The sequence below is a fragment of the Oncorhynchus mykiss genome, chromosome 7 (genome assembly GCF_057628025.1).
Source record: "Oncorhynchus mykiss isolate SJ-2025 chromosome 7, ASM5762802v1, whole genome shotgun sequence".
NCBI classification, from domain to species: domain Eukaryota; kingdom Metazoa; phylum Chordata; class Actinopteri; order Salmoniformes; family Salmonidae; genus Oncorhynchus; species Oncorhynchus mykiss.
Window position 1 is genome coordinate 10,927,804 of NC_143028.1, and position 20,306 is coordinate 10,948,109.

General features: G+C 42.6%; 2 protein-coding genes across 2 annotated transcripts; both read left to right on the plus strand.

The window, feature by feature from the left end:
- The first annotated feature begins 1,662 nt into the window (after nucleotides 1-1,662).
- On the plus strand, nucleotides 1,663-8,978 carry LOC118936678 (guanine nucleotide-binding protein G(I)/G(S)/G(O) subunit gamma-7). Its single transcript, XM_036982761.2, has 3 exons — nucleotides 1,663-2,306; nucleotides 2,839-2,946; nucleotides 4,751-8,978. The coding sequence occupies exons 2-3, from the start codon at nucleotides 2,866-2,868 to the stop codon at nucleotides 4,874-4,876; spliced, it is 207 nt and encodes a 68-aa protein (XP_036838656.1). The 5' UTR covers nucleotides 1,663-2,306; nucleotides 2,839-2,865; the 3' UTR covers nucleotides 4,877-8,978.
- Nucleotides 8,979-9,348: 370 nt separating this feature from the next.
- On the plus strand, nucleotides 9,349-17,298 carry LOC110528881 (interferon-induced protein 44-like). Its single transcript, XM_036982751.2, is given in 9 exon segments — nucleotides 9,349-9,601; nucleotides 9,813-9,918; nucleotides 10,086-10,475; nucleotides 10,637-10,691; nucleotides 10,852-11,047; nucleotides 12,111-12,263; nucleotides 14,125-14,296; nucleotides 15,578-15,678; nucleotides 16,361-17,298. Coding segments are annotated over 8 exon segments (1,344 nt in total). The 5' UTR covers nucleotides 9,349-9,601; nucleotides 9,813-9,827; the 3' UTR covers nucleotides 16,547-17,298.
- Nucleotides 17,299-20,306: the final 3,008 nt, after the last annotated feature.

Below are 20,306 nucleotides of genomic sequence, written 5' to 3' on the forward strand. Positions count from 1 at the left end.
ATATAATTCTGAGGGTCAACATAATGATCAAGACTGTCAGACAATGCTTCAGGTCACTTACCCTTTGTCTGGGAATGAGAGAATATACCCTCGTCGGGAAAGTTTGAAACTAGTTGGAACATCAACAGGCATATGAAATTAGCTCTGTGGTAACAGGTGGGCCCAGTGGATAGGCCTACAGCTTCTGAAGTTTTAACGGATATGGCAGCATGTACGACCGTTTTCTTTGCATAGTTAGTAGCTCATACATAAGGTACTCACGCACGCACACACACACACACACACACACAGCCCTAATTAGAGCCATTAATCTCAAGGTCCTCCACAGTAGAGTAATTACATTAGGACTCCTGAGAGAGAGAGAGAGAGAGAGAGAGAGAGAGAAAGAGAGGGAGAGAGAGAGAGAGAGAGAGAGAGAGTGAGTGAGAGAGAGAGAGAGAGAGAGAGAGAGAGAGAGAGAGAGAGAGAGAGTGAGTGAGAGAAAGAGAGAGAAAGAGAAAGGGAGGGAGAGAGAGGCTCATCTTTTCTGCTGAATAGTTTGGTACAGTACTTTATTTTACAGCTCTGTGACAACATGAATGTATTGAAACTATGGGAACTTTCTAGCACATTACACAATTAACTTGTTTCTGTGAATCCAAAAGAAATTAAAGACAGTTATAAATTACTATGTAGTTGAAACGTGTATATGACTGTAAAATAATAGTCACCAAATGTTAAATCTACAGTACCTCCATCACTCCAGTATCCCTGCTCATTGTAAATATGGTATTGGAACTGACCCTGTATATAGTATGTTTATCCATATACATATCTACCTTCATCACTCCAGTATTCCTGCTCATTGTAAATATGGTATTGGAACTGACCCTGTATATAGTATGTTTATCCATATACATATCTACCTTCATCACTCCAGTATTCCTGCTCATTGTAAATATGGTATTGGAACTGACCCTGTATATAGTATGTTTATCCATATACATATCTACCTTCATCACTCCAGTATTCCTGCTCATTGTAAATATGGTATTGGAACTGACCCTGTATGTAGTATGTTTATCCATATACATATCTACCTTCATCACTCCAGTATTCCTGCTCATTGTAAATATGGTATTGGAACTGACCCTGTATATAGTATGTTTATCCATATACATATCTACCTTCATCACTCCAGTATCCCTGCTCATTGTAAATATGGTATTGGAACTGACCCTGTATATAGTATGTTTATCCATATACATATCTACCTTCATCACTCCAGTATTCCTGCTCATTGTAAATATGGTATTGGAACTGACCCTGTATATAGTATGTTTACTTAATCATTGTGTTCTTCATATTTCTTCTTATTTCTTGTATGTTTTTTTCTAGTATTACATTGTTATTGATTATCGCATTGTTGGGTTTTGAGTCGAAAAGAAAGGTATTTCATTGTACTTGCGCATGTGATATTAAAAACTTGAAACTTCTATTCTGCAGGAGGTGAAGGTTTACAGCTGACCATCTGACCTGAGGTCACTGCCACTCCTGTCCATCTGACCTGAGGTCACTGCCACTCCTGTCCATCTGACCTGAGGTCACAACCACTCCTGTCCATCTGACCTGAGGTCACAACCACTCCTGTCCATCTGACCTGAGGTCACAACCACTCCTGTCCATCTGACCTGAGGTCACTGCCACTCCTGTCCATCTGACCTGAGGTCACAACCACTCCTGTCCATCTGACCTGAGGTCACAACCACTCCTGTCCATCTGACCTGAGGTCACAACCACTCCTGTCCATCTGACCTGAGGTCACAACCACTCCTGTCCATCTGACCTGAGGTCACAACCACTCCTGTCCATCTGACCTGAGGTCACAACCACTCCTGTCCATCTGAGTGACCCAACTCACCTGGTCAGCCCTTCCCCTGCACACACACACACCTGCCCTACCTGGTACACTTGTCTACCAACCCAACACACACCTGCTCTACCTGGTACACCTGTCTACCAACCCAACACACGCCTGCCCTGCCTGGTACACCTGTCTACCAACCTAACACACACCTGTTCTATCTGGTACACCTGTCTACCAACCCAACACACACCTGCCCTGCCTGGTACACCTGTCTACCAACCCAACACACACCTGCCCTGCCTGGTACACCTGTCTACCAACCCAACACACACCTGCCCTGCCTGGTACACCTGTCTATCAACCCAACACACACCTGTTCTATCTGGTACACCTGTCTATCAACCCAACACACACCTGTCTGGCCACTGGATCAGACTCCAATCTGCACACCATCCACTAGGTAGGTAGGTGTGTGTGTGTGTGTGTTTGTTTGTTTGTTTGTTTGTGTGTGTGTGTGTGTGTTTGTTTGTGTGTGCGTGTGCGTGCGTGTACGTGCGTGCGTGCGTGCGTGCGTACATGCCCATGTGTCATATGTGTGTGTGTGTGTTTGTGTGTGTTTGTGTGTGTGTGCGTGTGCGTGCGTGTACGTGCGTGCGTGCGTACATGCCCATGTGTCATATGTGTGTGTGTGTGTGTGTTTGTGTGTGTGTGCGTGCGTGCGTGTACGTGCGTGCGTGCGTACATGCCCATGTGTCATGTGTTTGTGTGTGTGTGTGCGTGCGTGTACGTGCGTGCGTGCGTACATGCCCATGTGTCATATGTGTGTGTTTGTGTGTGTGTGTGTGTGTGTGTGTGGTTAAGGACAATACATGTACAATCAAGCCTGAGAAACAAACATGATGACTGTAGCAGGAAACCACACGAGGGCAGTATAAAGCTGCTTTTAAATGATTTCTTTCTCTCCCCCCTCTTCCCTCCTCCCCTCCCCATAGTGGGGGTGTGTGTATTGATGGATCAGGATGTCAACCAATAACAACATCGCCCAGGCCAGGAAACTGGTGGAACAACTGAGGATCGAGGCAGGGATCGAACGTATTAAGGTGTGTCAACGCTAAGGTTTTTATTAGCATGTAAGGAGCAATCCACTGTAACGAGCAATCCACTGTACGGATCAGTCACTGTAAGGATCAGTCCACTGTAAGGATCAGTCCACTGTAACGAGCAACACACTGTAAGGATCAGTTCACTGTAACAAGCAACATACTGTAAGGATCAGTCCACTGTAAGGATCAGTCCACTGTAACGAGCAACACACTGTAAGGATCAGTTCACTGTAACGAGCAACACACTGTAAGGTTCAGTCCACTGTAAGGATCAGTCCACTATAAGGATCAGTCCACTGTAAAGAGCAACACACTGTAAGGTTCAGTCCACTGTAAGGATCAGTCCACTATAAGGATCAGTCCACTGTAACGAGCAACACACTGTAAGGATCAGTTCACTGTAACGAGCAACACACTGTAAGGTTCAGTCCACTGTAAGGATCAGTCCACTATAAGGATCAGTCCACTGTAAAGAGCAATCCACTGTAAGGATCAGTCCACTGTAACGAGCAACACACTGTAAGGATCAGTCCACTGTAAGGATCAATCCACTGTAACGAGCAATCCACTGTAAGGATCAGTCCACTGTAACGAGCAACACACTGTACGGATCAGTCACTGTAAGGATCAGTCCACTGTAAGGATCAGTCCACTGTAAGGATCAGTCCACTGTAAAGAGCAATACACTGTAAGGATCAGTCCACTGTAAGGATCAATCCACTGTAACGAGCAATCCACTGTAAGGATCAGTCCACTGTAACGAGCAACACACTGTAAGGATAAATCCACTGTAACGAGCAACACACTGTAAGGATCAGCCCACTGTAAGGAGCAATCCACTGTAAGGATCAGTCCACTGTAAAGGAGCAATCCACTGTAAGGATCAGTCCACTGTAAAGGAGCAATCCACTGTAAGGATCAGTCCACTGTAAAGGAGCAATCCACTGTAAGGATCAGTCCACTGTAAAGAGCAACACACTGTAAGGTTCAGTCCACTGTAAGGATCAGTCCACTATAAGGATCAGTCCACTGTAACGAGCAACACACTGTAAGGATCAGTTCACTGTAACGAGCAACACACTGTAAGGTTCAGTCCACTGTAAGGATCAGTCCACTATAAGGATCAGTCCACTGTAAAGAGCAATCCACTGTAAGGATCAGTCCACTGTAACGAGCAACACACTGTAAGGATCAGTCCACTGTAAGGATCAATCCACTGTAACGAGCAATCCACTGTAAGGATCAGTCCACTGTAACGAGCAACACACTGTACGGATCAGTCACTGTAAGGATCAGTCCACTGTAAGGATCAGTCCACTGTAAGGATCAGTCCACTGTAAAGAGCAATACACTGTAAGGATCAGTCCACTGTAAGGATCAATCCACTGTAACGAGCAATCCACTGTAAGGATCAGTCCACTGTAACGAGCAACACACTGTAAGGATAAATCCACTGTAACGAGCAACACACTGTAAGGATCAGTCCACTGTAAGGAGCAATCCACTGTAAGGATCAGTCCACTGTAAAGGAGCAATCCACTGTAAGGATCAGTCCACTGTAAAGGAGCAATCCACTGTAAGGATCAGTCCACTGTAAAGGAGCAATCCACTGTAAGGATCAGTCCACTGTAAGGAGCAATCCACTGTTGCCAAAGCATCACAATATCCCTCTACCCGCCTCCTCTCTCTCTCTACCCCTCGTATCTTTCTCTCTCTATCCTATCCGTCCTCTCTCCCTCTCCCCCCTCCTCTGTCCCCTCCCCTTCTCACTCTCATCCTGCCGCTCTTTCTCTCTCTCCAGGTTTCTAAGGCAGCAGCAGACCTGATGAGTTACTGTGAGCAGCACGCCCGTAACGATCCGCTCCTCGTTGGCGTACCAACGTCAGAAAACCCTTTCAAAGACAAGAAACCCTGCATCATCCTATAGCTGCACACTCGTCTCTGCCCATCAGACACACACACACACACACACACACACACACACACACACACACACACACACACACACACACACACACATATATATATAAACGTAAACACAGAAATTAAATAGCCACTCTGGAGAAGCGCCATACTTAATAGCCACAGCTAGGGGGCGGTGTCTGTGTTTACAGACCACATTACCACATTAGTGATATTAGCCCTGGATTGTGTTTTTGTGGTGCTGAGGGTAAGCCTGCACTAACATGCAGCCCTACCTGATACTGGTTACTGACTCACCCACAGAGATAGTGACACTCAAGTGGAGATGACAGATTTACTTTAAAAAGGGATTAGGACAATTATCTTCATAGGAATCCACAGTCGCCTACATGAAGTTATAGGCTGATGTATAGCATGTATTTTAGTGAATCAATGATTTATTGATTCATTGATTAATCAATTGACTGATAGCATGTATCTCTGGGTGCTGTGGAATGATGGGTGTAAGGTACATGAGGGTAAGGAGTGAGGTGGAGGGTGATATGTGTGACCAATCTGGTGTAAAACCTGGGTCGTCCATGTGATGCAAGATGTGTTAGCCCTCTCAGCTAAAGCCTAGTCATTAGCCGTGGAAGTTAATATAAGTCTTCAGGTCTCAGGCATGGTTACCCATCACTAAAGCACCGTGGCTATACACAGTGTGTTTGTTAGCCAAATAGTGGCTGACTTGCCACTGACTTGCTAAGTATCACAATGGGGATGGCCCCTTCCTGAAACCTTGGGTCAACGGTAATGTCAGTGTTTCCACAAGACATTGTGTTTTTGTGAACATAGCATTGAAACACTGAGCAGGTTGGTACATGCTGCATATGTACCCACTGTGTTTAAACCCGGATCATCTGCAATGCCACAAGACTGTGTTAGCCCACTGAGCTAAAGTATAGGCTACATACTCCCCCACTCTAGCGACGGTTATCGATCAACAGTGTTACTGCTTTGGTTTTGATTTCTTGGTCAGTGGGTTTTCTATAGGCCAAAACTCCAGCTGTGTCGACTTGTGGAGTAAGTTGCTCATAGACACTGATCTATGATCAGTCTGGTGTTTTCCCTCTAATGGTAAAGGTTAGGATTTAGGGAGGGTTATCTGATACTAGATCTGTGTCTAAAAGGCTACCACAGGCAGCCTAATTCAGATCTTTGTCCACTAATTGGTCTTTTGACCAATCAGATCAGCTCTTTTTCCAATAATTGGGCAAAAGATCTGAATTGTGCTGCCTGTGTAAACGCAGCCTAATGAAACTTTTATCTTGAGTATTGCCAAGTACTGAGAGGTTAACTGTGTTCAAGTTTTTAACACTAGAAGTATATATATATATATATATATGTTTTTTTATTAATTATTGTTTCGATATTTTGTCCACTGTAGGTTTCCATTCACTCCTTAACTTTACACTTGAGGCAAAAGTTTACCTTAACCACAGATCTAGGATCAGATTATCATCCCCAATCTTAATTTAAACCATATGTACAAATATCTTATCCTATATCAGTGGTTATAGAATTCACTAGTTCTGCCAATGAGAGCAAGCATCACATTATGGGCTTTGCTTATTGGCTCATCATGTGTTTTATTGAGGAACAAGAGCCAATTACAAAGTGTTGTCCCGTCTCCCCACCTCCACAGACCCATTTCTCTACTCCCAAACCAAACTTGATTGTAAAAAATGTAAAAGATGCTAGAGAAAATAAAAATAAAAGTGTATAAACTTTCTTTAAGTGCAAAAGTGATACGTTTTGAGAGTAGCTTTTCGGGGTTTGGCTTGAGTTTCTTTCTAAATAGAAGCAGGTCAGTCGAGTATTATTATCGAACTGTACAGTGTTTGTAAGATAAAACTTAGGCCAGAATTCAATCAAAGTGCATCAAACTTTTTCCACCAAAAAAAAGCGCTTTAATTGAATGTCAGCCTGTTGCGGAATCGTTTCCCTTCTGTCAGAATTTAGTCTGTTTGTTTCCTCATTCAGCTTGAGACAGGTTCACACAAACACACACACTCACACGCTCACACACACACGCACACGCTCACACACACACACGCACACGCTCACAGACACACACACACATGCACACACGCTCACACACACTCACACGCTCACACACACACACACACGCACACACGCACACACACACACACACACACACACACACACACACACACACACACACACACACACACACACACACACACAATCCCCTAGTGACTAAATGGGGAGCCAAACACATCTAGCATGGCCGTATTCGTAGCATGGCGTCTTATACACAGGCACAGCACTGTGAGAAACAAACCTGAACCATAAAAACACTGTCTCTCTCTCTCTCTCTCTCTCTCTCTCTCTCTCTCTCTCTCTCTCTCTCTCTCACACACACACACACACACACACACACACACAGTTTCCTAATGTCTTTTACAATTGATTATCTGAGGGACAATCTTGCTATTTCTTAATTAATTAATTCCATGGACAGTTATTTTTGATTGATTGATTGGTTGATTGATTGATGGTTTGCCTTGTTGTGGTGTATTGTGTTGTATGCTGGTTAGGACCAGGAGTTTTACCTGGTCAAGTCACGTGGTCAGGAACAACATTCTAGCCCTAGACTTGAGAATAGTTGAGAGTATTTGGGTGAACAGTCTTAAAAGAGGACACAACGCTCTAGAATGGAAGTCTTGTGGCGCTCCCATTCCCACATCATTCACTATAGCTGATCTAGGTCCGTTTCAAGTTTTCAACCCCTAAAGATTGTCAGGATTTGGGGAATGGAATCTGATCCTAGATCTTACCCAGTGCAGAACGCTAGAACCCTAAAACTAATTTCTGTCCCTAGACACTGGTCTCGGGTCAGTTTTACCTGGACTCATCATTGTGTTTTTATCTCCTGTGTATTCATATACAGTATGTATCTCTGGTAAGGCTTTGTTTTACAGTCCCCTTTAACTTGGTATTTGCTTATAAATAACATGGTAAAAACATGTGTTTCGTTGCAAACGAGGACTATTTGGTCCCAGGTTGAAAGTCCCCATTGTTACCACAATGTGTTCCTTCCGGCTGGGACAGGGACTGTAAAGTCAAGCGAGGACTATTTGGTCCCAGGTTGAAAGTCCCCATTGTTACCACAATGTGTTCCTTCTGGCTGGGACAGGGACTGTAAAGTCAAGCGAGGACTATTTGGTCCCAGGTTGAAAGTCCCCATTGTTACCACAATGTGTTCCTTCCGGCTGGGACAGGACTGTAAAGTCAAGCGTTACCGTATCTTTCTGCCTTGATTAATTGTGAATGATCAGTTATAGATTATGAAGGAAATGTAATATCTATTTTTTGTATCTGGTCGCTCTGATGTGCCATAACTCATGTTTTCTTGCACACTGTTCATGTTTTACAGTGAAATACTTTACTGTTCATATTTTACAGTTAAATACTTTACTGTTCATATTTTACAGTTAAATACTTTCCTGTTAAGACTTTACTGTTCATATTTTACAGTTAAATACTTTACTGTTAAGACTTTACTGTTCATATTTTACAGTTAAATACTTTACTGTTAAGACTTTACTGTTCATATTTTACAGTTAAATACTTTACTGTTAAGACTTTACTGTTCATATTTTACAGTTAAATACTTTACTGTTAAGACTTTACTGTTCATATTTTACAGTTAAATACTTTACTGTTAAGACTTTACTGTTCATATTTTACAGTTAAATACTTTACTGTTAAGACTTTACTGTTCATATTTTATAGTTAAATACTTTACTGTTCATATTTTACAGTTAAATACTTTACTGTTCATATTTTACAGTTAAATACTTTACTGTTAAGACTTTACTGTTCATATTTTACAGTTAAATACTTTCCTGTTAAGACTTTACTGTTCATATTTTACAGTTAAATACATTACTGTTCATATTTTACAGTTAAATACTTTACTGTTCATATTTTACAGTTAAATACTTTACTGTTAAGACTTTACTGTTCATATTTTTGTGGATATTGCTGTTAAAAAAAAGATGATGTTGAAAAGTAGACAGTAATAAAAAATATGATAATAACGCCTGTGTTGTTCTGACCTGCTCCTTATCTTCTTACACACACACACACACACACACACACACACACACACACACACACACACACACACACACACACACACACACACACACACACACACACACACACACACACACACACACACAAAAAAAAACAGGTAATTTGAAAGTGACCATAGAAGCTTCTCTAGCCTCAGATAGAATTTCAACTCATTGTCAATGAAATAGCATTATGTTTTGTTTCTAAGCCATCTTCTACCCTACTGTAGAAGCCCCGATTTCCTGACATGACTTGTGGAGGGAAGACTACAGGCCGTGTAAGGTGCAGTCCCTCCCCCGGGGCTGTACGTTGTAGTATGCTGCTAAAATAACCGCACCCACCTGGCGTGCCAGCAGAGCTCTGTCAATCTCACACTACCCGTCCTTTCCCGTATTTGAGTAAAAGCAGGTTGAGCGAGTCAAAGTACATGTCTATTTTAAGAAAATATAAGCCACACCTACTGTACGCCTGTTTTATGGTGGCGCAGCAACGACCTGGATTTTGTGGTCGATTATGTTGTGATTTGAAGCCCAGCAGCCCACTGCATTAAAATGAGTTATATTTCCACGATCATCAGTTACAAACGGTAAGAACTTCCTCACCATCATGACAAGTCTAAAGAAAGCGCTGCAATTCTAAGAGATATCTGTGGGGCAGCGTCTGTGGAAATATGACAGGTTGTTGTCTTCTCTTTATATGCCTTTCGCTCTTTCCTCGGTGCGTGTCTATACAGCGGGGTGAGGTTCATCAGTATGATGTGTTTCTGTTACTACTTATTGCTGGTCTTTCTACCTCAGTTCCTTGGTGAGGTCATGAGTGTTGTGAAGTCCAGTCTGTCAGTAGGACAGGAGAAGAAGCTGCTGTCTCTGTTCGGCCATGTCAGACTCCACCTGCTCTACAAAGGTTTGTCAGAACAATGGACTTCATTTTAATGGAATCTTTATTTTTATGATATTTTATGGGATGAATTTTATTCTCAGGCCAGATACCTGCAATGCAGGCAGGACAAAGCGATTGGTTCAGTAAAAGGTAATAAAGTACTTTTCTATTATATTTTGTTCTGCTCAAAGCCAGCGTCCATGGCTACATGAATATAGCCTTCCACAGCCGCTGTGATGGCCAGGGACCCACCGTACTTGTGGCCTACAACAAGGCTGGGTTTGTTTTCGGAGGTTACATCAGTAAGGACTACGCCCAGACTGGACAGGTGATCAACGATGATAAGGCCTTTCTCTACAGCATCACTGACCAGAGAGAAAAGCCCCTGCGTGTGTCCAGTACCGATGGCCAGTATGGTTTCACAGATGGAGTCTATGGTCTTAATGTTGGTGTCATGTGGTTTCTTAATAATAGCACCGCTACAGTTCAAATTGTTGCAGGGAACAGCTACACCTTTGAAGCAGAAGAGATGCATGGCAATGACCTGCAGCTGACAGAGTGTGAGGTATACAGAGTGGAAGGTGAGTGGTCTTTTATAGCCCCTACTCCCTAGGCATTACTGAAACGATTGGATGCATGTAACCAATATGGCAAAATATTCTAACCAGTCAGAAGGCCAGGTGAAGCAATTAGTGTATTGATTAAATCCGATTGTTTTGTTGTTTGTCTCAATTTCTGGCAGAGTGTGTAGGCCTTCTGGAGACTCCTTGGAGGAAAATTGACTTGGAAGGATATGGGTATGTTAAATCTCAAAAGCGGTACAAAAATCATAATACTATGCAACTAGTGATGCATCTAGTACCACTTCTGCTGTTCCAGTGAACATACTTAAATTAATGAATCAAGTCTGTCACCCATCTCTCTCTTCCTTTCTCCATCCATCTCTATCATTAACAGCACCAAGGAACGCCTGATGGACTATATCAAGAACTATAAGCCTGAGGTAAAGTCTGTGGTCCAGGTCAGAGTTCTGCTGGTGGGTCCGGTCGGGGCCGGCAAGTCCAGCTTCTTCAACTCCATCAACTCTGTCTTCAAAGGACATGTTACCGGGCAGGCTAACACCGGCAGCGCTGGCACCAGCCTCACCACACAGGTACAGTACTGTGTTTGTGCACGCATGATTGTGTGTGGCTTAAAGATACAGGCCGGGATCTTAAAGGGCAATGCCGCCACTTTTCACACCATATTCATTATCTCCAGCACCATATCAGTGTCTACTTATGGGAAAACGGCGTGTTTCTATGATCTGTGGTTAAAAAGATAAAATAAATGTTCTAAAAAAAATACTTCTCTGTGATGAGTTTTGTGTTTGAGTTTTGTGTATGAAAATCACTGTTTATTTTTTTTATTTTTTACTTTTGATGATGTCATTGGGTAGAACTTTATTTAATTTATCATTTTTTTTTATTTTTTTATAGAAGTTTAAAACATACACTCTATCTGCAGTGAAGCTGCTCGACATTTACATTACGTTCAGCCATCTAGCAGGCACGCCCATCCAGAGTGGCCCACAGGAGCAACCAGGGTCAAGCACCCCGTCCAAGGGCACATCAACAGATCTCCCACCAAGTCGAATCAGAGACCCGAACCAATGACCTCTAGGTCATCGGCCCAAGTTCCCAACTCCCAGGCCACAAACCATCCAAGATCCCCCCCCCCCCATAGTTCTCCCGAGAGCTACCCCTCAAACATCCAAGACCCCCCCCCCACCCCTACACGCCCCTCCAACCGAAAACCACCACCCAACCAACAAAAGAGAAAAACCAATTAAAACAGACAACAATTATATAGAACGAGTATACATTTTTAACTTTATATTTTTTTCTACAAAACAAAGAAATGTGTTGTTTTCACATATGTGGACAATGGCATTGCACTGGAGATAATGAACATGAGGTTGAAAAGTCGTGGAATTGCCCTTTAAGCACTTACAAAACATATTGTACGAAATGGAATCCATAACATATCATACGAAATGGAATCCATAACATATCTTACGAAATGGATGATGTAGTACACAATTGCGCCTAATGTTCGGGGACCCGTTTTGGCTCGTGAGCACCACTTTCAAAACTACTGGCTGAAATTAGACAAAACCTCTGGAGCCTCACTATTGTACAGGACTTAACATTCTAACTGTCTCTCTCTCTCTGTAGTTCCGTACCTACAGCATCAAGGCAGAGTAGGGTGGGAAGGCTCTCCCTCTGGTCCTGTGTGACACCATGGGTCTGGAGGAAGGACCCGGCGCAGGGCTGGATATAGACGACATCAACAGTATCCTGAAGGGCCACGTACAGGACCGGTACCAGGTGAGTAAAACTGGCAAATGATAGCAGTGGGGGAAGATACATTTCTATTCATTCTATCAACAAGAGGATTTCATGTGTTTGATACCAATCATTCCAGTCATTACAATGAGCCTGTCCTCTGACTTAAAGCAGCACCAGCCTCACGGTAGGGAAAGCATGTGCTTGATAGTACAGTAGCAGAAGCAGTAGTATATACAGTGCCTTGCGAAAGTATTCGGCCCCCTTGAACTTTGCAACCTTTTGCCACATTTCAGGCTTCAAACATAAAGATATAAAACTGTATTTTTTGTGAAGAATCAACAACAAGTGGGACACAATCATGAAGTGGAACGACATTTATTGGATATTTCAAACTTTTTTAACAAATCAAAAACTGAAAAATTGGGCGTGCAAAATTATTCAGCCCCTTTACTTTCAGTGCAGCAAACTCTCTCCAGAAGTTCAGTGAGGATCTCTGAATGATCCAATGTTGACCTAAATGACTAATGATGATAAATACAATCCACCTGTGTGTAATCAAGTCTCCGTATAAATGCACCTGCACTGTGATAGTCTCAGAGGTCCGTTAAAAGTGCAGAGAGCATCATGAAGAACAAGGAACACACCAGGCAGGTCCGAGATACTGTTGTGAAGAAGTTTAAAGCCGGATTTGGATACAAAAAGATTTCCCAAGCTTTAAACATCCCAAGGAGCACTGTGCAAGCGATAATATTGAAATGGAAGGAGTATCAGACCACTGCAAATCTACCAAGACCTGGCCGTCCCTCTAAACTTTCAGCTCATACAAGGAGAAGACTGATCAGAGATGCAGCCAAGAGGCCCATGATCACTCTGGATGAACTGCAGAGATCTACAGCTGAGGTGGGAGACTCTGTCCATAGGACAACAATCAGTCGTATATTGCACAAATCTGGCCTTTATGGAAGAGTGGCAAGAAGAAAGCCATTTCTTAAAGATATCCATAAAAAGTGTCGTTTAAAGTTTGCCACAAGCCACCTGGGAGACACACCAAACATGTGGAAGAAGGTGCTCTGGTCAGATGAAACCAAAATTGAACTTTTTGGCAACAATGCAAAACGTTATGTTTGGCGTAAAAGCAACACAGTTCATCACCCTGAACACACCATCCCCACTGTCAAACATGGTGGTGATAGCATCATGGTTTGGGCCTGCTTTTCTTCAGCAGGGACAGGGAAGATGGTTAAAATTGATAGGAAGATGGATGGAGCCAAATACAGGACCATTCTGGAAGAAAACCTGATGGAGTCTGCAAAAGACCTGAGACTGGGACGGAGATTTGTCTTCCAACAAGACAATGATCCAAAACATAAAGCAAAATCTACAATGGAATTGTTCAAAAAGAAACATATCCAGGTGTTAGAATGGCCAAGTCAAAGTCCAGACCTGAATCCAATCGAGAATCTGTGGAAAGAACTGAAAACTGCTGTCCACAAATGCTCTCCATCCAACCTCACTGAGCTCGAGCTGTTTTGCAAGGAGGAATGGGAAAAAATGTCAGTCTCTCGATGTGCAAAACTGATAGAGACATACCCCAAGCGACTTACAGCTGTAATCGCAGCAAAAGGTGGCGCTACAAAGTATTAACTTAAGGGGGCTGAATAATTTTGCACGCCCAATTTTTCAGTTTTTGATTTGTTAAAAAAGTTTGAAATATCCAATGAATGTCGTTCCACTTCATGATTGTGTCCCACTTGTTGTTGATTCTTCACAAAAAATACAGTTTTATATCTTTATGTTTGAAGCCTGAAATGTGGCAAAAGGTCGCAAAGTTCAAGGGGGCTGAATACTTTCGCAAGGCACTGTATATATTGGGGGCTGATGTCCTGTTTCTCTCCCCCAGTTCAACCCGTCCATGTCTGTCCAGACGGATGGTGTTGGGTTCTGTAAGTCGCCCAGCCTGAAGGACACGATCCACTGTGTGGTCTACGTACTGGATGTCTGCAAGGTCAGTCTGCTCTCTGCTAAAATGGTGGACAAGCTCGCCGCCATCCGCAAGGGGATCAACAAGCTGGGTAAGGAAGGAAATGAGTGTGCGTGTGTGTTTACGTGTCTGTGCATGTCTGTGTGTGTGTGTTAACATGTGTGTGTTGTGCAAGGTTGGGGAGTAACAGATTACATGTATTCCGTTACATGTAAGGGATTACAAAAACAGCTAACTGTAATCTGTTACATTACCAGCAAAAAAATATTGTAATCAGATTACAGATACTTTTGAAAACTAGATGATTACTTCAATGATTACTTTTACATTCAGAAAGGATGTTTGCGAAAAAAAATATTATACTCCTCTCTGTTTTCTCAATGACATTCAAATCAGCATTGAAAAAAGGCGCAAGTTTAAGTCTGTTCCACCTGAGCAAGTCTGACCATAAATCAGAGACCACTATGATGACACACCAAATGGGTTTGATGGATCACGGGATAAGAGCAAGAATTGTCTTTTGTAGGCTACAGTCCAAGCTATGTTTTCCAATGGTGCGACTGCTGTCAGCATCCAAAGATTATCCAACTTGAATAAACACTTGGAGGTCAGGACGACAGCAGTGGTGTAGTCTACTGCATACGGATATCACTTATTATTGATATCTACATTGCACAGTGGTGTGAATCACACTGCTGCTCTCTCATTTAGCTATTTGCGCCTTACGTGTTGTGGTTGTTGTGGATGGCTGTTCACAAATCTAAACAAATTTTTGAACCCAAAAATTGTTGAATTCAAGAAGTTTAAGCTGCCTACCCATTCCTTGTTTTTAAAACCAGTGGACAGCCAGTGAAAAATGCTCTCTTGCAACAGCTGCATAGTACGGATCCCAGCCTATGGAATAAAAGTGGGTCTTTTATTGCTCAATCTAATTCATGCTGATAAAAAATGAACACATGCTCAAACTCGTATGTATTTGATAGACTTAAAGGGGGAATCTGTAGTTGCTACATCCATTTTTGGACTTATAAATTATATATATATTAATGTAAAGATATCATTTAATCATATGTAGTAGAAAGCGATGGGTTTAGAAGAAGCCTACACAACCAACCCATGAAGTAAAATGTAACATCCATATATGGCCAGCAAACTTTAACATTGATTTATCCTGCAATTGTTGTCGTTCAATTGGTAACATACATTTTTGTCTTCTTCTAATGCCTCTTAAGAGAAAAGTCATTTAAAGTAACGCAATGTAATTTGAGTAATCCAAAAGTTACATTACTGATTACAATTTTGGACAAGTAACTAGTAACTAACGGATTACATTTAGAAAGTAACCTACCCAACCCTGGTGTTGTGTCACTAGGTGTTGCCCAGCTGGTCCTGCTTACAAAGGTGGATGAGGCCTGTCCTCTAGTGAGAAAAGACCTGACCAACATCTACCTCAGCCACTACATAGAGAGGATGGTGAGTGCATGGCTGAGTCTGGAACCCTATTCTCACATAGTACACCGTGTTTATTTAACTACAACCGTGTGTGTGTGTGTGTGTCAGACCCGTGAGGTGAGTGTGTGTCTGGATGTGTCTGGGTGTGTGTGTGTGTTTCAGACCCGTGAGGTGAGTGGGTGTGTGTGTGTGTGTGTTTCAGACCCGCGAGGTGAGTGTGTGTCTGGGTGTGTGTGTGAGTGTGTGTGTGTGTTTCAGACCCGCGAGGTGAGTGTGTGTCTGGGTGTGTGTGTGTGTTTGTTTCAGACCCGTGAGGTGAGTGTGTGTCTGTGTTTTTTTTATTTATTTATTTTACCTTTATTTAACCAGGCAAGTCAGTTAAGAACAAATTCTTATTTTCAATGACGGCCTGGGAACAGTGGGTTAACTGCCTGTTCAGGGGCAGAACGACAGATTTGTACCTTGTCAGCTCGGGGGTTTGAACTCGCAACCTTCCGGTTACTAGTCCAACGCTCTAACCACTAGGCTACCCTGCCGCCCCTGTGTGTGTGTGTTTGTTTCAGACCCGTGAGGTGTGTGTGTGTGTGTGTGTGTGTGTGTGTTTCAGACACGTGAGGTGAGTGTGTGTCTGGGTGTGTCCCAGTCCTGTGTCCTGCCAGTGAAGAACTACAGTCGTGTGTGTGTGTGTGTGTGTTTGTTTCAGACCCGTGAGGTGAGTGTGTGTCTGGGTGTGTCCCAGTCCTGTGTCCTGCCAGTGAAGAACTACAGTCGTGAGTTTGAGCTGGACGTCCACACAGACATCCTCCTGCTCACTGCCGTGGTCCAGATGCTTCGCTACTCTAACAACTACTTTGATGACATCTATCAGGATGGAGAACAGTCTGAGTGACTAGGGGTGTGTGTGTGTGATACTGATCTGAAGTCAGTTTTGGGTTTACCTTCTAGTGGGTACGCTTAGGATTAAGGGGAATACACTGATCCTGGATATGTTAAAATAGCAACTTTTAGTTATGGCTTTATAAACATTTTTATCTTAATTCTCTGAGGCGATTCCATTCGGACTTTTCCCAGTTACGATTTACACTGAGTATAGCAAACATTAGGAACACCTTGCTAATATTGATGTCGTTTGCGTGGAGGACTTTTCTTGATACACACGGGAAAATGTTGAGTGTGAAAAACGCAGCAGTGTTTCAGTTCTTGACACAAACCGGTGTGCCTGCCATCTACTACCATACCCTGTTCAAAGGCACTTAAGTCTTTTGTCTTGCCCATTCACAATCTGAATGGCACAGATACACAATACATGTCTCAAGGTTTAACAATCTATCTTTAACCTGTGTCCTCCCCTTCATCGGCAAAGATTGAAGTGGATTTAACAAGTGACATCAATAAGGGATCATAGCTGTCACCTGGATTCACCTGGTCAGTCTGTCATGGAAAGAGGCGTTCTTAATGTTTTGTCCACTCAGTGTATATTGTAATTAGATACAATATGTGTAAGGTTGTCTACCAACACTTGTAGAGTCTGTACTGCTATTGGTCAGATAAGACATTCAACTGTATACTGCTCATTGTACTTTGTTCAATACAGTATTTTCATATAAAATAACTAAATGTGGAATAAATATCTGTTGCGTATCTAGGGCCTGACTCACTCAGACTGGCTCTACAGTTGTCCAAACTTTCAGAAAGACAGAGAGAGACATCCAACATAAGAGACATGTGGAGATGCAGTCCGGTACAAACAGCAAACCATTTTACAACAATCATTGAGTAAAAGCAGAAGAGTAAATCGTTTTGATTAAATATTTAAGGAGAATGGTAAGAACATGAATCAGTAACAACAGTGTTGATCATGTCTTGAATCATGAAAGTAGCGTGACGGAAAATGTTCATCTTGTCTTAGTGTCATAAGTAATCCTTGGTTCCTGCCTGTGATTGGTAAAGATATGAGGGGGGTGACATGAGCCCCTCCTTAGGACCATCTGGCAGAACACCCAGAATATATTCTAGAAGTTAAGATAGGAGACAGTGCCAGACACATGCCAGAACCAATCCTATGAACTATGCCTATTTTTTTAAATTTCACCTTTATTTAACCAGGTAGGCCGTTGAGAACAAGTTCTCATTTACAACTGCGACCTGGCCAAGATTAAGCAAAGCAGTGTGACACATACAACAACACAGAGTTACACATGGAATAAACAAATGTACAGTCAATAACACAATAGAAAAGTCTATATACAGTGTGTGAAATGAAGTAAGATTAGGGAGGTAAGGCAATAAATAGGCCGTAGTGGGAAATAATTACAATTTCGCAAATACACACTGGAGTGATAGATGTGCAGAAGATGAATGTGCAAGTAGAGATACTGGGGTGCAAAGGAGCAAAATGTTATATATATATATATATATATATATATATATAAATAAATAACATAATGGGGATGAGGTAGTTGGATGGGCTATTACAGATGGGCTATGTACAGGTGCAATGATCTGTAAGCTGCTCTGATAGCTGATACTTAAAGTTAGTGAGGGAGATATGAGTCTCCAGTTTCAGTGATTTTTGCAATTCGTTCCAGTCATTGGCAGCAGAGAACGGCCAAAGGAGGAATTGACTTTGGGGGTGACCAGTGAAATATACCTGCTGGAGCACGTGCTACGGGTGGGTGCTGCTATGGTGACCAGTGAGCTGAGATAAGGCAGGGTTTTACCTAGCAAGGACTTATAGATGACCTGGAGCCAGTGGGTTTGGCGACGAATATGAAGCTAGGGCCAGCCAAAAAGAGCGCATACAGGTCGCAGTGGTGGGTAGTATATGGGGCTTTGGTGATGAAACTGTGATAGACTGCATCCAATTTTCTGAGTAGAGTGTTGGAGGCTATTTTGTAAGTGGCATCGCCGAAGTCAAGGATCGGTAGGATAGTCAGTTTTACAAGGGTATGTTTGGCAGCATTGTTACGTTCCCATAGCCGGGTGAAAGCTATGATCCCTTATTGATGTCACTTGTTAAATCCACTTCAATCTTTACCTCTTTCACTTCACGGGGAGTTGAGTTGTAGCAGGATGTTGCGTTTCCTCCTCTTAGAGGTGTGCGTAACAAGCATGAGTGAAGGATGCTTTTTTTGCAAAATAGGAAGCCGATTCTAGATTTAATTTTGGATAAGAGATGCTTAATGTGAGTCTGGAAGGAGAGTTTAGTCTAACCAGACACCTAGGTATTTGTAGTTGTCCACATATTTTAAGTCAGAACCATCCAGAGTAGTGATGCTAGGCGGGTGGGCAGATATCAGTTGAAGAGCATGCATTTAGTTTTACTTGCGTTTAAGAGCAGTTGGAGGCCACTGAAGGAGAGTTGTATGGCATTGAAGCTCGTCTGGAAGTTAGTTAACAGTGTCCAAAGAAAGGCCAGATGTATACAGAATGGTGTCATCTATGTAGAGGTGGATCAGAGACTCACCAGCCGCAAGAGCGACATCATTGATGTATACAGAGAAGAGTTGCCCCGAGAATTGAACCCTGTGGCATCCCCATAGAGACTGCCAGAGGTCCGGACAACAGGCCTTCAGATTTGACACACTGAACTCTGAGAAGTAGTTGGTGAACCAGGCAAGGCAGTCGGCCGATAAGAATGCGGTGATCATGTAATGTGTCTGTAACCAGTATATAAGAGAACTAACAGGACTGCCCTGGGGGAGCTCACTTCAGAGCAGTACTTTATGCATCTGTTTGACTGTAACCTCTCCCGCTTGCTGTTAATAAACAATGATTCATTTAATATTGACTGAGTGTCCCTGTGTTGAATTTCCACAACAGTAGTATATTAGAAGCTGGGGAACAGGACTATAGATGGGGAGCCCCACCTCTGGCAGAGTACTGGTGAGATACCTCAATCCATCTGGACCTTATTAACATGGTAGGTTAAAGTAAGGGTTTGCAGAGACGAGACACAGACCAACAACATATAGATGCATGAAACCTATACTTGGTTACATTACTGCATCTTACCCAGAAAATATAGGTAACTCAAACTATGTTCTTTGAGTATGTTTACATGCACAGTAATAATTGTATATTAAACTGATTATGGCAGTAGGCAGATTATGCAATAGTCATTCAAACACCTTACTCTGTTTGTTAAATCAGTGTCAGGTTGAAATTGAAGTAAGCATACGCAGATTAAAACCCCTGGTTTTCTGAGCAGTCGTTCTAATTATTAGGACATGGAAACACTTTAATTGGGGTTCCAGTGGGGTATTTCATCAGTGCATGTTCTAGCACCAGCCGAGCGAGCCTCCCTCTAACGCCTCCGGAACAACTGTATGCTTCGAAGGAGTTTTCACATGTCCGAACTCGGAACCAAATATTCTTCCCAGAAATAACGTGGTAGAGCGTTTATTTTGATGGGCCATTTTCTGCATTTATCAGTGTGCCATCAGGTAGCCTGATTTCAGATGTGTCCATGCAAACAGGATCATTAGGGAAATAGTCATTCTAAGCAAAGCAAGTAAACATTTTAAATCTAACTAATCTGGCTATCCACAATAATCGCAATATTGTGTGCATGTACAATACCTGTTGGCTCAGGTTTGGGGCGGGACCGGGGTTTAGATGGGTGCAGCTCTTCCTGCTTCTCTAGCTGT

What these genes read in the sequence shown, in the direction of transcription:
- LOC118936678 (XM_036982761.2), top strand. Translation starts at nt 2,866, where the DNA reads ATGTCAACCAATAACAACATCGCCCAGGCCAGGAAACTGGTGGAACAA. An exon ending in CAGGGATCGAACGTATTAAG is followed by an intron (nt 2,947 to 4,750) that starts GTGTGTCAACGC and finishes CTCTCTCTCCAG; the next exon opens with GTTTCTAAGGCAGCAGCAGA.